Here is a 12944-nt window from a genome sequence, read left to right on the forward strand (position 1 = left end):
ATATTTTTGAGATTAGTTGTTTGAAACTTATTTTTAAAATAAATTAATTTATTAAAAACAGAATGTGACAATCCCATGTTTTTCACAACAGCCCATTGTTTGTTTTTACACCATTCAAAATGATGCTATTTACCTTTTAAGCACTATATTTTCAAAGTAATTTATGATTTGTGTTCTAAAAGTCAAAAAAAGTTAAGGTTGACCAGTGAGCTACATATGCAAAAAAGTATGCTGAAACTCAGTTCTGAGGATTTTTTGTTATTATTGCTACCTTTTAGTTAATATGTCAACTGGACTTAAAAGATGATCTTATTTAAAATGATAATATTTCTTTATCAAAAGGTAAATGAAGAATGAAGAACTTCCTGAGTTCTGCATCAAAGATCTACTCAACAAGAAATGCTTAAGTATTTAAGTTCAATCAATCAGTGCTTTCGATTAATTAATAATTAGCCTAATAATGATTTTTATATACTGGCACTTGTGACAACTCAAAATCATTGTGATTAATAACCTATTTTCTTACTTATTTCTTACAGGCATCTATAAAAATCTTAGTTAAAAAGAGAGAGAGAGAGAGAAGGTGGGAGGGAAGGGAAGAAAAGGGAAGAATTGCACAGAGAAATCTGGGCAATTCAAAAATTATATTTAGATGTTCTGCAGCCTAACCTGACATTAATTGTTAATAAACATTTTCTAGTCAGACTAAAATAATAAATGTAGAGAAGACATCAGTATTCATTTGTTCAAATACATCATTTTAAGATCAAGTTAAAGCTCTGCCAAATCTTTAAAGTCCCGTGATTGTCATAAAATTCTAAAATAAAGTTTGCATTAACAGGACTATTTATTATATTCTTTCTTTACATTTAGACTTTTAAAAACACTAGTTAAAAAACTGATAATTCAAAACACAAGTGATGCCAACTTAAAGTTGTGAAACCAAATTCAGCATGAAAATCAATGAATCAAATTATTCTGAAACTTGGTCCTACTCTCAGGATTAAACTGTAATTATTGACTAAATTCACCTTCATAAGCCTATGCCATAACTAAAGAATATTCAATATAAGTTACTTCCAATGAAAAGACAGTAACTAGGAAAAAACAGTACATTCATTAATGGATTAAAAGACAGAGTTCCATGGAATATAAGAAGGGAAAAAAAAAAAAAAATCAAGCTCATAGATGCAGAGAACTGACTGGTAGTTCCTAAGGGCAGGGGGTTGGGGAGTAGGCAAAATAGGTGAAAAAGGTCAAAAGGTGCAACCTTTCAGTTATTAAATATGTCATCAGTTCAGTTAGTTCAGTCGCTCAGTCGTGTCCGACTCTTTGCGACCCCATGAATCGCAGCACGCCAGGCCTCCCTGTCCATCACCAACTCCCGGAGTTCACTCTGACTCACGTCCATCGAGTCAGTGATGCCATCCAGCCATCTCATCCTCTGTCGTCTCCTTCTCCTCTTGTCCCCAATCCCTCCAAGCATCAGAGTCTTTTCCAATGAGTCAACTCTTCCCATGAGGTGGCCAAAGTACTGGAGTTTCAGCTTTAGCATCATTCCTTCCAAAGTAATCCCAGGGCTGATCTCCTTCAGAATGGACTGGTTGGATCTCCTTGCAGTCCAAGGGACTCTCAAGAGTCTTCTCCAATACCACAGTTCAAAAGCATCAATTCTTCGGCGCTCAGCCTTCTTCACAGTCCAACTCTCACATCCATACATGACCACAGGAAAAACCATAGCCTTGACTAGATGAACCTTTGTTGGCAAAGTAATGTCTGCTTTTGAATATGCTATCTAGGTTGGTCATAACTTTCCTTCCAAGGAGTAAGCGTCTTTTAATTTCATGGCTGTAGTCACCATCTGTAGTGATTTTGGAGCCCAGAAAAATAAAGTCTGACACTGTTTCCACTGTTTCCCCATCTATTTCCCATGAAGTGGTGGGACCAGATGCCAGGATCTTCGTTTTCTGAATGTTGAGCTTTAAGCCAACTTTTTCACTCTCCACTTTCACTTTCATCAAGAGGCTTTTGAGTTCCTCTTCACTTTCTGCCATAAGGGTGGTGTCATCCGCATATCTGAGGTTATTGATATTTCTCCCAGAAATCTTGATTCCAGTTTGTGTTTCTTCCAGTCCAGCGTTTCTCATGATGTACTCTGCATAGAAGTTAAATAAACAGGGTGACAATATACAGCCTTGACGAACTCCTTTTCCTATTTGGAACCAGTCTGTTGTTCCATGTCCAGTTCTAACTGTTGCTTCCTGACCTGCATACAAATTTCTCAAGAGGCACATCAGGTGGTCTGGTATTCCCATCTCTTTCAGAATTTTCCACAGTTTATTGTGATCCACACAGTCAAAGGCTTTGGCATAGTCAATAAAGCAGAAATAGATGTTTTTCTGGAACTCTCTTGCTTTTTCTATGATCCAGCGGATGTTGGATCAAACCTAAAGATGGCACAAAAACATCTAAGATGTTTGATGTTGACGCGTTCCTGAGAATCAAACAAAGGAACCACCTGAAAAACTTGCATATTACACTTAACGTGCTGCTACTAGTCATTTCTCTGATGAGGGAAAAAATCCAATATTCTAATGTGCTCAAAAGGTTGGATCTTTCATATACAATGTTATTAACAGAAATATAGGAAGCAAAGGGGGCAAAAATAAAAAAAAAGATAAAGAACAAAAGCTTCAGCAATCCTATTACTGAAGAAGAAAGACACTATAGAACAGTCTAGATAGAAATTCCAGGAACCATTCAATCTTCAGTACCCTTAAATGCATCCAGGTGGTAGTTACAATTATACCTTTTATCTTTAAAAGTATGTATTTAACACAAATAATGCTTTCTATATGCCAGATACTGTTTAAGTACCTTACAAATATTAGCTCATTTAATTCTAATACCAACCCATTTTGATAGGTATTTTACTTTACAGACAAGGAAACTGAAGTACAGAAAGATTAAGTAACCCTCTCAAAGGTACACATCAAACCTGGCAGTCAAGTGCCAAAGTCCATGCTCCTCACCACTGTACCACCTTGCTTCTCATAATGAGTTTCTAATTTATGAACTTTCATGGATACGAACAAAGCTTTGCACTAAAGCAAAGTACACTGACTCTACTAGCCACAAACAAATGGTCTTTTGTCAGTCAAATGCAATTACTTAGTCTCTGGGTGGTAGTGATTTAGCCTCTGCAACTGCATTATTTGTTAGATTCCTGGCAGCGATTTCAACTCTGGCTACACAATGGTTTCACCTAGACGTTTTATTTAAGTGGTCTGAAGTGGGAACTGGTCATTTATTTTACTGCTCCCCAGATGAATCCACTGTGCAGTCATGGCTTAAAACCAAGGGTTTATGGAAAGACTGTAAACTCAAAAGCCTGGTGAAATAATATATAGAGCAACTGAGGCTTGGGGCAAACTGAAGAGCCAAATTTAATTCAAAAACAAAAAACTGCATGGATAAAAATTCACATTTATAAATATAATTTGAACCATGGTGCATTTTCTGTTTCTTATTACAAACATATTTATGATGAAAAGTTAATTCAAACTGTAAACACTGAATACACCCTATACAAGAGATGGAAAGAATCAAGAAAAGTTAGAATCAGTATCTGTTATTCCCTTGTGAAACAACTTTACCTAAATGCATATCGCCACACAGATCCCATTTAGTGTAAACAAAGGACTTACGGAGAATCTTCTGGGACTTAATTTTTATGTAACTGGGAATAGGAACTTCCATATAAATAGAGAAATCTCTGTATAAATGAGAATAAGTAATACTCAGATGTCCCTGTAAAGGCATGGGGTTCTAAAATAACCTGTGCAATGAGCATCAGTGATTCTACACATAAAGCACAATAAATTAGTACAGTTGACATCAGTGGTTCTCAGATGTTTAGATTTTAAAACCAGCACAAACTTCACCTCAAAAATTTAGGAAATGAGTATTGGGGTTGAAAAATTTTGTGTGTGAAGTTAGAGTATATAAATAAATACAAAGACATATACAAAATTATTATCATACCAACACACACACAGACACTTACACCACACACAATGTCCTTATTAGTTCACATTTTTTGAGAAAAAAATTTTTTTACCTATACTCCCTACTGACAATTTTAATTTAAAAAGTGGACTGATGTTAATAATGATAATATGGACCATTTCAAAAGGCTAAATTAATCTAATATACTCACTTAAGATATGACCATAAATTCATTACAAAAAATTTGTACTGAAAATTAAAATTTTAAAATTATGAATATAAAAAGATTAGATTCAAACCACATGGACATATTCTATATCAGCTTCCTTCTTTTGTGTGTGTGCCTTATCTACAAGGCAAGGTGCTAGATACTAGGGACATAAAGATAAAAAGGCAGACTCCTACTCAAGGAACTAAATTTAGTGGGAAAGACAGATAACTGACCTGGTAAGTGATAACTACCGGCTTCCCAAGTGGTTCAGTGGTAAACAATCCACCTGCCAATGCAAGGAGATGCAGGAGACGTGGGTTTGATCCCTGGGTCGGGAAGATTCCCCTGGAGGAGGAAATGGCAACCTGCTCCAGTATTCTTGCCCAGGAAATCCCATGGACAGAGGAGCCTGGTAGGCTACAGTCCATGGGGTTGCAAAAGAGTTGGACACAACTGAGCACGCACACAAGTGATAACTACAATAAAGGAAAGGTAATGGTATCTTGGGAGCATAAAGGAGCATACTTACTTACTTATGTAAAACCAGTAAGATACTACTGGTATCTTCCAAGAGTCTATCCTCCGTTATACATTATCATCACTCCATTGGGCTGTTCATCTGCCCTCAAAACTTTAAAAGAGGGCTTCCAATCCTTTACTACCAAGAGATACATCTGAATTAAATCATTACCATTACCATATGACAAGCCAACGTGCCTAACTACTCTTTCCTCCATGCCCCCATCTCAACAAACTGGCTGGAAATGGCTACTTATATCTTTCCAGGCAAGAAATCTTGGCATCATCGACTCTTTACTTTCACTAAAACTGTTCACTCTGACTTTCAAAAAGTATTTGACTTATCCTTCTCTATTCTCATGAACACTACTTTTACTTATACTATTATTAACCTTTAAAAAATAGATTGGTGTAAGTCTCCTAGCTGATTTACTTTCATCTAGATTCCTTCCTACTTCAATCTATTGTACTTTAGCTAGGTGTTCAACTCCTTTGCCCACTGTATAATCTACAGAGTTTTAGAATAATACAGATGCCTGTGCTCCATAAAGTTCCACAGGCAATACTAATGTGGAATCAAGGTTGATACCCATATGCTTTTGAATATGCTATCTAGGTTGGTCATAACTTTCCTTCCAAGGAGTAAGCGTCTTTTAATTTCATGGCTGCAATCACCATCTGCAGTGATTTGTTGTTACATTTTTTTCCCCCAAAATCAAAGGATCTATACCAATACTGTTGATTTTTACATTTTAAAATGTAAAAATTTCCTAAAAAGATACCTTACTACAAGGTGACTAAAAATAACAAAATCAATAGTTACTATGTGTCCCTCACTGAGTTTATCTAAGTTCCCTTTATCTTCCAGTGTTCAGTTCAATTCAGTTCAGTCGCTCAGTCGTGTCCGAATCTTTTCGACCTCATGAAGCGCAGCACTCCAGGCCTCACTGTCCATCACCACTCCCGGAGTTTACTGAGACTAACATCCATCGAGTCAGTGATGCCATCCAGCCATCTCATCCTCTGTCGTCCCCTTCTCCTCCTGCCCCCAATCCCTCCCAGCATCAGAGTCTTTTCCAATGAGTCAACTCTTCACATGAGGTGGCCAAAGTACTGGAGTTTCAGCTTTAGCATCATTCCTTCCAAAGAAATCCCAGGGCTGATCTCCTTTAGGATGGACTGGTTGGATCTCCTTGCAGTCCAAGGGACTCTCAAGAGTCTTCTCCAACACCACAGTTCAAAAGCATCAATTCTTCTGCGCTCAGCTTTCTTCCCAGTCCAACTCTCACATCCATACATGACCACGGGAAAAACCATAGCCTTGACTAGACGGACCTTTGTTGGCAAAGTAATGTCTCTGCTTTTGAATACGCTATCTAGGTTGGTCATAACTTTCCTTCCAAGGAGTAAGCGTCTTTTAATTTCATGGCTGCAATCACCATCTGCAGTGATTTTGGAGCCCCAAAAATAAAGTCTCACACTGTTTTCACTGTCTCCCCATCTATTTCCCATGAAGTGACTGATTATTATATTTTTTTCATTTTTCTTTCCCTGCTAGAAATGCAGTTCAAACTCTCCTAACGCAACTAGGAGACTCTCCTTTCTGTGGACAGTTTTCAACTTACTCATTTGGTGATTGAGCAAAGATTCCATCGATAAAAAACAGTGCTTTCAGATTCTGTATCAGAATCAGAAAAGAACATGTAAAGAAAAAAAGAGTTAAACATCACTTGATTAAAAAAAAAAAAAAGTAAAACAAAGGGAATCTGTTAAAGTGTCTTGGGGTCAAAGAGTTGGTCAGTAACTTAAAGCAGTATTGAAAGCCCCCAAAGGAGAAAAAAATTAGGAAAGTGCAACTAAAAACACAGTCTGTTATTCTAATTTTAAAAGTAATTTCAAAACTTTGTTTCATGAAAAAATGCTAATAATACATTTATTCTTTCACTTTTAGACCTTTTGATTTTAGTTTAAAATTATTTCTAAATCAAAGGTTTTTCCCTTCCCCCTACAATTCTCTTGTTTTAGCTGTATGCTAAGGAAAAATCAATCACAAATGAGCAGCTTATCCTAAACTGCTGTTGCAGTATCCTTTGTCTTAAACAAGGAGAATAATTTGAATAATCAATAAGAATTGAACATCTATACTAGGCTATTTAGTAGCTGACTCTTAAAATGCTGCTCACAGCTGTTAACCTTTGTAACACATTTTCCTGACTTAGTCTACAAAATCAACCTATTCTGTGTTCTTCTTTTCTGTTTCAGTATCAGTAACCTATCCAATTTATTCTAACTACTTTTAAAATATTATCACTGCTACTAGTAACACTGATTTTTTTAAATGTAGAAAAGTATAATAAAGATCACCCATTATCCTATGTCTTGAGAAGATCATTGTTAACAGGTTAACATGCATTTTAATATTTTTCTGACTGATAACCTGCCCGGATCTATGTGACAAACTGTTTTAACCCGCTTTGGCATGCAGAAAAAGTAAATTCAGAGACAATTAAATTGATGAAAACTGCTAAAGACATTCACAAAATAGGTTAAAAAAATAAAGGTTTCCATTTATATAAACTCAATCCTTTATCTATAAATGACTGACACTAGAAACACTCCTTCTCATCTCCATTGCTAAACATTTCCTCACCATTTCCTTTTGGTAACTACTTCAGATATCAACACTGCCTGCAACACTGACCTTTATCTCCAATTCTCACTTTACTCTTATACAAATAGGCAAAGGATCTCTAAGTGCTGACAGAGGACAGGCAGTAAAATGGAGCAGAGAGAGGAAAAGTGTTAAAAGAAAAGAGTGCGTTAAACTTAAGTGCTAGTCTTCACAATCTTATCCAGGACCCCCGACCACAAGCCTGCTCATTGCCACAACAAGCATCAGTTTGCAGAAATGCACTAGGAAAGGTGGAGAGAAACTTTTTTCTACCAACCTTATTTTCAGTATTATTCCTGCTTGATTTTCAATTCCACTATCAAAGATAAGGAAAGGGAAAACTGTATTATCCAACACTACACTCATTATCCAGGTCTCACTCCTGTCTTTTACTATCTAGTGAAATGTTTTGCCTCTTCCTTCATTCTACCCCAATTTATTTTCTTCTCTGATGTCGTCACTCCAGAAGAAACCCACGCTTCACATAGCTCTAACTCAGCAAATCATACCTATTACTCCAGGGACTGCCCCATTCTCATCAATTTACATCCTTTTACCCAACACAAATTTTAGGGCTACTTCATGCTTCTCATTTTCCCTCCCACTTCAAGAACATTTGGAGACACCATTAGGCCTTGAACTGGGCGGGGGGCGGGGGGGAACATTAATCTCATAAAATCTGTTAAAATCTCATAAAATATGTTTGGTGCTAATGATGAACTATCCAAATTTCAAGCAAGTTATTTTACTATTTTTTAGGACTCAGCTCACTCATGTGTAAAAACAAAGGAAGTCATTTAGATTATCACTTGAAAATCTGGCTGACAAATTTCCAAGCACCATTGACAGGGGTTCTGAAATTGTACATCTGAGGTGGAATGGAGTAATTTTCTAAAAGGTACCCATATGAGTTTACTGTTTATTCATGTTTGGGAATCACTAAAGTTCCTTCTAGTTTAACATTCAAAGATTCTATGCTGGAATTTTCACTGTATTTTCTGATAGGAATATTGTTATAAAAGGAGTACAGTTTCCATAATTATTGGTATTACAGTACAGGCATGTTACTGATTAAATAGGCCTTTGTAACCTGACACAGCACCATTTGTATTATTATTTTATAACCAGAGAAGACCTGCAAATGACACTATAATGATAGTAAGACCTCAAAGTAAAGCACTAAATTAATAAAGCACTACTTCTTTGGTATTATTATGTGAAAAATCAGACTTTTTCAGGTGGCATTTTCACAGATTTTTGTCAAATCACAAGTCTTGACCTACATGTCAGAAATAAAGATAGAAAGGGCATGCTTTTTAGGACCTTTTACTTTGCTAGTTCACTGATGGGGCTTTGTATATCATTAAAACCCAGAAAAGTCTAGATCATTGGTGGAATTCAACGAGATGCCAGTCCAGGTCCAGGTTCGATGCAGGATACTGGATGCTTGGGGCTAGTGCACTGGGACGACCCAGAGGGATGGTATGGGGAGGGAGGAGGTTTCAGGATGGGGAACACATGTATACCTGTGGCGGATTCATTTTGATATTTGGCAAAACTAATACAATTATGTAAAGTTTAAAAATAAAATAAAATTAAAAAAAAAAAAAAAACACCTAAAGAACAGTCTCAGTCATATGCTTACAGACTGCCAGGACTTTACCTGCCCTAAAGCAAACTGTATCATTCACTTATGAACTACATGTATCTATCCTAGCTCTGGTAACTTCCAAATACTAATTCTCGTTATAAACAAGTGTTCTCTTGGTTAATATTCAGGCTTAAACACATGCTTCAACATGCGGGAACTAAGAGAGAACAAACAGCACTTGAAGACATGATGACACCTAATTTTTGAATGAATTAATAACGAATAATCAAATTATTTTAAAAAGGTAAAAATGGAAATGGAATTATATGCTATCCATTTTTTTCTTTAAAAAGAGGTACTTAAGTTTGCACAAAATACACAATAAAGTGTGTCCATTTATTTCCTCATTTTTCCAAACAACACAAGAACCTATTGAATGCCATTATGTAAGTGCATTCTCTGAATATCAAGAATGATGCAATCGTTGCTATAGTAACTACTTATTATTGAATAAATTGTGGGTTGGGGTTAAAGCATTCTTTAAAAAAACAAATTTCAATGTCTCAATATGCCTGATAAGTCTCTATTGCTAACTATTAAACAATAACTATAGGCTATTTTTTAGGATTACTATTTAAGCAGCTATTAAAAAATCGAGCCTTGAGTTGTCAAGGGGAAAAAAACTTTAAAGTTTGAAAAATGAAACACATCACCTACATTCAAAAGAACAAAAGATACTTAGTTTTACTCTTCCAGAGTAATTGAAAAGTGTTTGTAACTCAAAAGTAACATTATCTTAGCTATCTGTTCCTTCCCACTGTCATAAGTTTGCTTCTAATCCAAGCTTAACCAAGTATAAGACAACCACTAGAAGACTGCTGACTTCTCAATGTGCAATTAAGCTAAAGCCAGAAGAAACCAAGAAAATTATCCCTCGTTTTGATCTTTAGAAGAAATGTCTCCTGAGCATATGAAAAAACTGGGAATTTTCACTGTCAGTTTCTTATAAAATAGTTCTGTAAAAAAGCTTGTATTTTAAAACACCAAATATAACTGTAGATCCCAACTATAAACACTTCTCAGGCCCAAGCAAAAGCTACTATGGCTTCTCCTTTGCTCAAGATCTTCCGTAAGAGGGGTTCCCAGCGATGGCCTGTTTCGCGGGGTACCCTTTGGAGGCTTAGTCGTTACATACTATTCATATCTAAAGAATATTTTAAGAATCTGCCCCAGATCTCTTTCTCTCCCGCCTAAATAAACACTAAGATCCAGCATTTAAAGAACGGGATGGGGGGGCGGGGGGTGGCAAGGATGGAGCCCCTCCCCCTTAGGTGAAATCCAGTCAGCTAAAAGGCCTGCTGACTTCGCAGCCCTGGAAGCCAATGCGAGGAAGCTCCGGCCCGGGCTAAACCCGCAGGAATGAGGTAGTAAGAAGGGGGTCAAACGCGGCAACAAATCAAACAGGCTGATCAAAGCGCAGGGTGGTCAACTTGCGCTTCTTCCAGTCCATCTTTCTCGAATGGATTTCTACCTGACTTCGTGTTTTAGCTTCTAGTCTCTCGTAACGATCGACCTCCACCTCCTGTGTTGAGGGTCTGGGTGCTTGTGTGTGGTGACAACAATCTCAGCACCCAGGCTGGGGACAGGGAATGGGGGAGGTGGGGACTCGGCTCCTTCACAGGCCTGGAACTCTCCTGAAGGGCCTTCGAAGAAAAGGGGGCGGGAGGAGGGCGCCTGAAGCCGAACCGAGGACTCGACCGAGAAGGGGGCGTCCTGGCCTGAGAGAGCGGCCCTGGCAGGGGCTGACGTGCAGCTCCTTCAGGTTGTAATGGTGGCCCCTTGGGGGAGGGGAGAGGTTGACAAGGGGCCGGGGGCGACGAGGCCTCCCCTTCCCCCCGCTCCGTTCGCTGTTTACCTTCCCGGTACTTCTTGCGGAGCCGCCGGTGGACGCTTTTTACCACCCCGGAGAGCTTCTCCTGCTCCAGCTTCCGCTCCTGCTCCCTAGGCGGCGGAGTGCTCGCGGGTCCGGCCCCGTGCCCGCGAGCAGCGCTTCGGCCGCCGGGCCCCGGCTCCATATCGCTGCTGCCGCCGCCGCCGCCGCCGCCCCTCGGGCCCCCGCAGACGCCCGCCTGACGGAGGAGGTGGGGAAGGAGGAGGCAGCAGCGGAGGCAGCAGCGGGAGGAGGCAGAGGAATCAGAGCGGCTGCCTAGGAGGTGGCCACTTACTCAAATGCACAAGCTGATTGGTGGACTCTGGAGGGCTGGGCGGAAACGGAAAAGGCCAAAGGCCAATAGACGGAGAGCGCTAGGCCACACCCGCTTGTTTGGGAAGGCGAGCAGCTGAAGGAGGCGGGGTTTGCAGGCTGAGGTTGCTGAGGCAGTGGGAGCTCTAGGCCCGACAGCTTCTCTCCCTTCCCGGCCGCTCCAGGGATCCTGTGCGCAGGCGCTGTGATGAGGCCACGGGAGACGCGCTGCAAGCCATGCGCTTGCGCGACTGAGTTTGCTTAGGTTGGGCATCTTTCTACCGCCCAGCTTTCTCATGTCTTCTAGCCATTTCCCCTCCTGAGAGTTACATTCTGGTGTGATGCAGTCAGGGTCCTGTATCTGAGCCTCAGCCTCACCTTGTCAGTTGTAGGTTCCCTTTATCTGCGTGGCCCTGAGAAGCGCTTAGGAGATGACTTGGGAGCACGAGAATTTTACATTTTAAGGAACCCAGGCATGGATGCTTTGGTAGGCACAGAAAGAGGTCTGGCTACCAAGTGTGTGCGTCCTGAGTTGTGCCCGGCTCCTTGCAACGCTATGGGCTGTAGCCCGTCAGGCTCCTCTGTCCATGGAATTTTCCAGGCAAGAATGCTGAAGTGGGTTGCATTTCCTACCTCAGGGGATCTTCCCGACCCAGGGATCGAACCTAAGTCTTTGGTATTGGCAGGCGTGTTCTTTACCACTGTGCCACCTGGGAAGCCCAAGCACTGTTTAATTCAAGAGCCAGCAGTGAATGATGCCTCTAGTGCTAGGGTTGGGCAGAAAAACATGGGAACTGGGGAAAGGAGAGGGGCAATAAAAAGCAATATAAGATGAAAGAGGGGAAAGGAAAGCTAGAGAATCCATAACAGATGCCCTTGAGAACGTCTGTGGTGGCCTGGGTGTCAGAGAAAGCCTGCCTTGGTCTAATTCGCATCAGAATTCGCATCAGAACTCTGAGCACTTTTAATGTTGGCATGGGTAACTTGCTGCCTTTTAAATGGTTGGGTTAATCTAGGCAGAGTGCCAAAGTGGATTTGGCAACCTGTTCTACCTCCTTCCTCTTCTCTCTTCTCATGAGAAGCTTATGGGGAATATGGTTATTGAGTTCTGTCCTAGAAAGGAGGAACACTGCTTGAGAGAGAGAGAGAGAGAGAGAGAGAGAGAGCACATTAGCTTTCAAGTGGTACTGAGGCTGCTGGAGTTTCAGAGATTCAACCAGCTGAGGTCCCTTAATGAATTGTGTTAGGCTATAGTGTTCCCACCCCACCCACCGCACTGCAGTTGGTTACATGATGTTTGGAAATTGTTGCAATAACAATCTGATCAGTAATTTTATAAATATAAATGAGGCCTGCATTGTGTAACCATTTTGTATGCCACCTTCTGAATAATGAGATCTTGAAAAAGGTAGCATTATACAGTCTCCAGAACATAGGAGGAGGGAGAGTGTGGAAGTGAAGGGAGAAGATTGGTGAAATTTAAGATGAAAGATATGTCCCTACCCTCAGTGAAGAAGCAGATCAAACACAGATAAACTTCATAAGAACTAATTGTAGTTATGAGGAGAAATTACACAGACATGCCTAATAAAATGAGAATGCGTGCGTACTAAGTTGATTCAGTTGTGTCAGAGTCTTTGATTTGAGAACCTGGGGACCATAGCCCATCAGGTTTCTCTGTCCATGGGATTCTCCAGGCAAG

At 39.8% G+C, this 12944-nt stretch overlaps 1 protein-coding gene across 11 annotated transcripts in view; it reads right to left on the reverse strand.

Moving 5' to 3' along the window:
• Positions 1 to 11244, reverse strand: part of SAMTOR (S-adenosylmethionine sensor upstream of mTORC1) — an 87807-nt gene extending 76563 nt beyond the window's left edge. For 9 of the 11 annotated variants that reach the window (XM_086396640.1, XM_086396633.1, XM_086396636.1 and 6 more), the window contains exon 1: positions 10916 to 11234. In XM_086396640.1, the coding sequence (XP_086252766.1) occupies positions 10916 to 11075 (160 nt within the window). In that variant the 5' untranslated portion in view covers positions 11076 to 11234. Of the gene's footprint in view, positions 1 to 10915 lie in introns of all 11 variants that reach the window. The other 2 variants (XM_086396631.1, XM_086396641.1) reach the window with 2 other exon arrangements.
• Positions 11245 to 12944: the final 1700 nt, after the last annotated feature.

The sequence above is a fragment of the Bos grunniens genome, chromosome 4, assembly GCF_055505025.1.
Source record: "Bos grunniens cultivar Pamir isolate PY7600 chromosome 4, Bosgru_T2T1.0, whole genome shotgun sequence".
NCBI classification, from domain to species: Eukaryota; Metazoa; Chordata; class Mammalia; order Artiodactyla; family Bovidae; genus Bos; species Bos grunniens.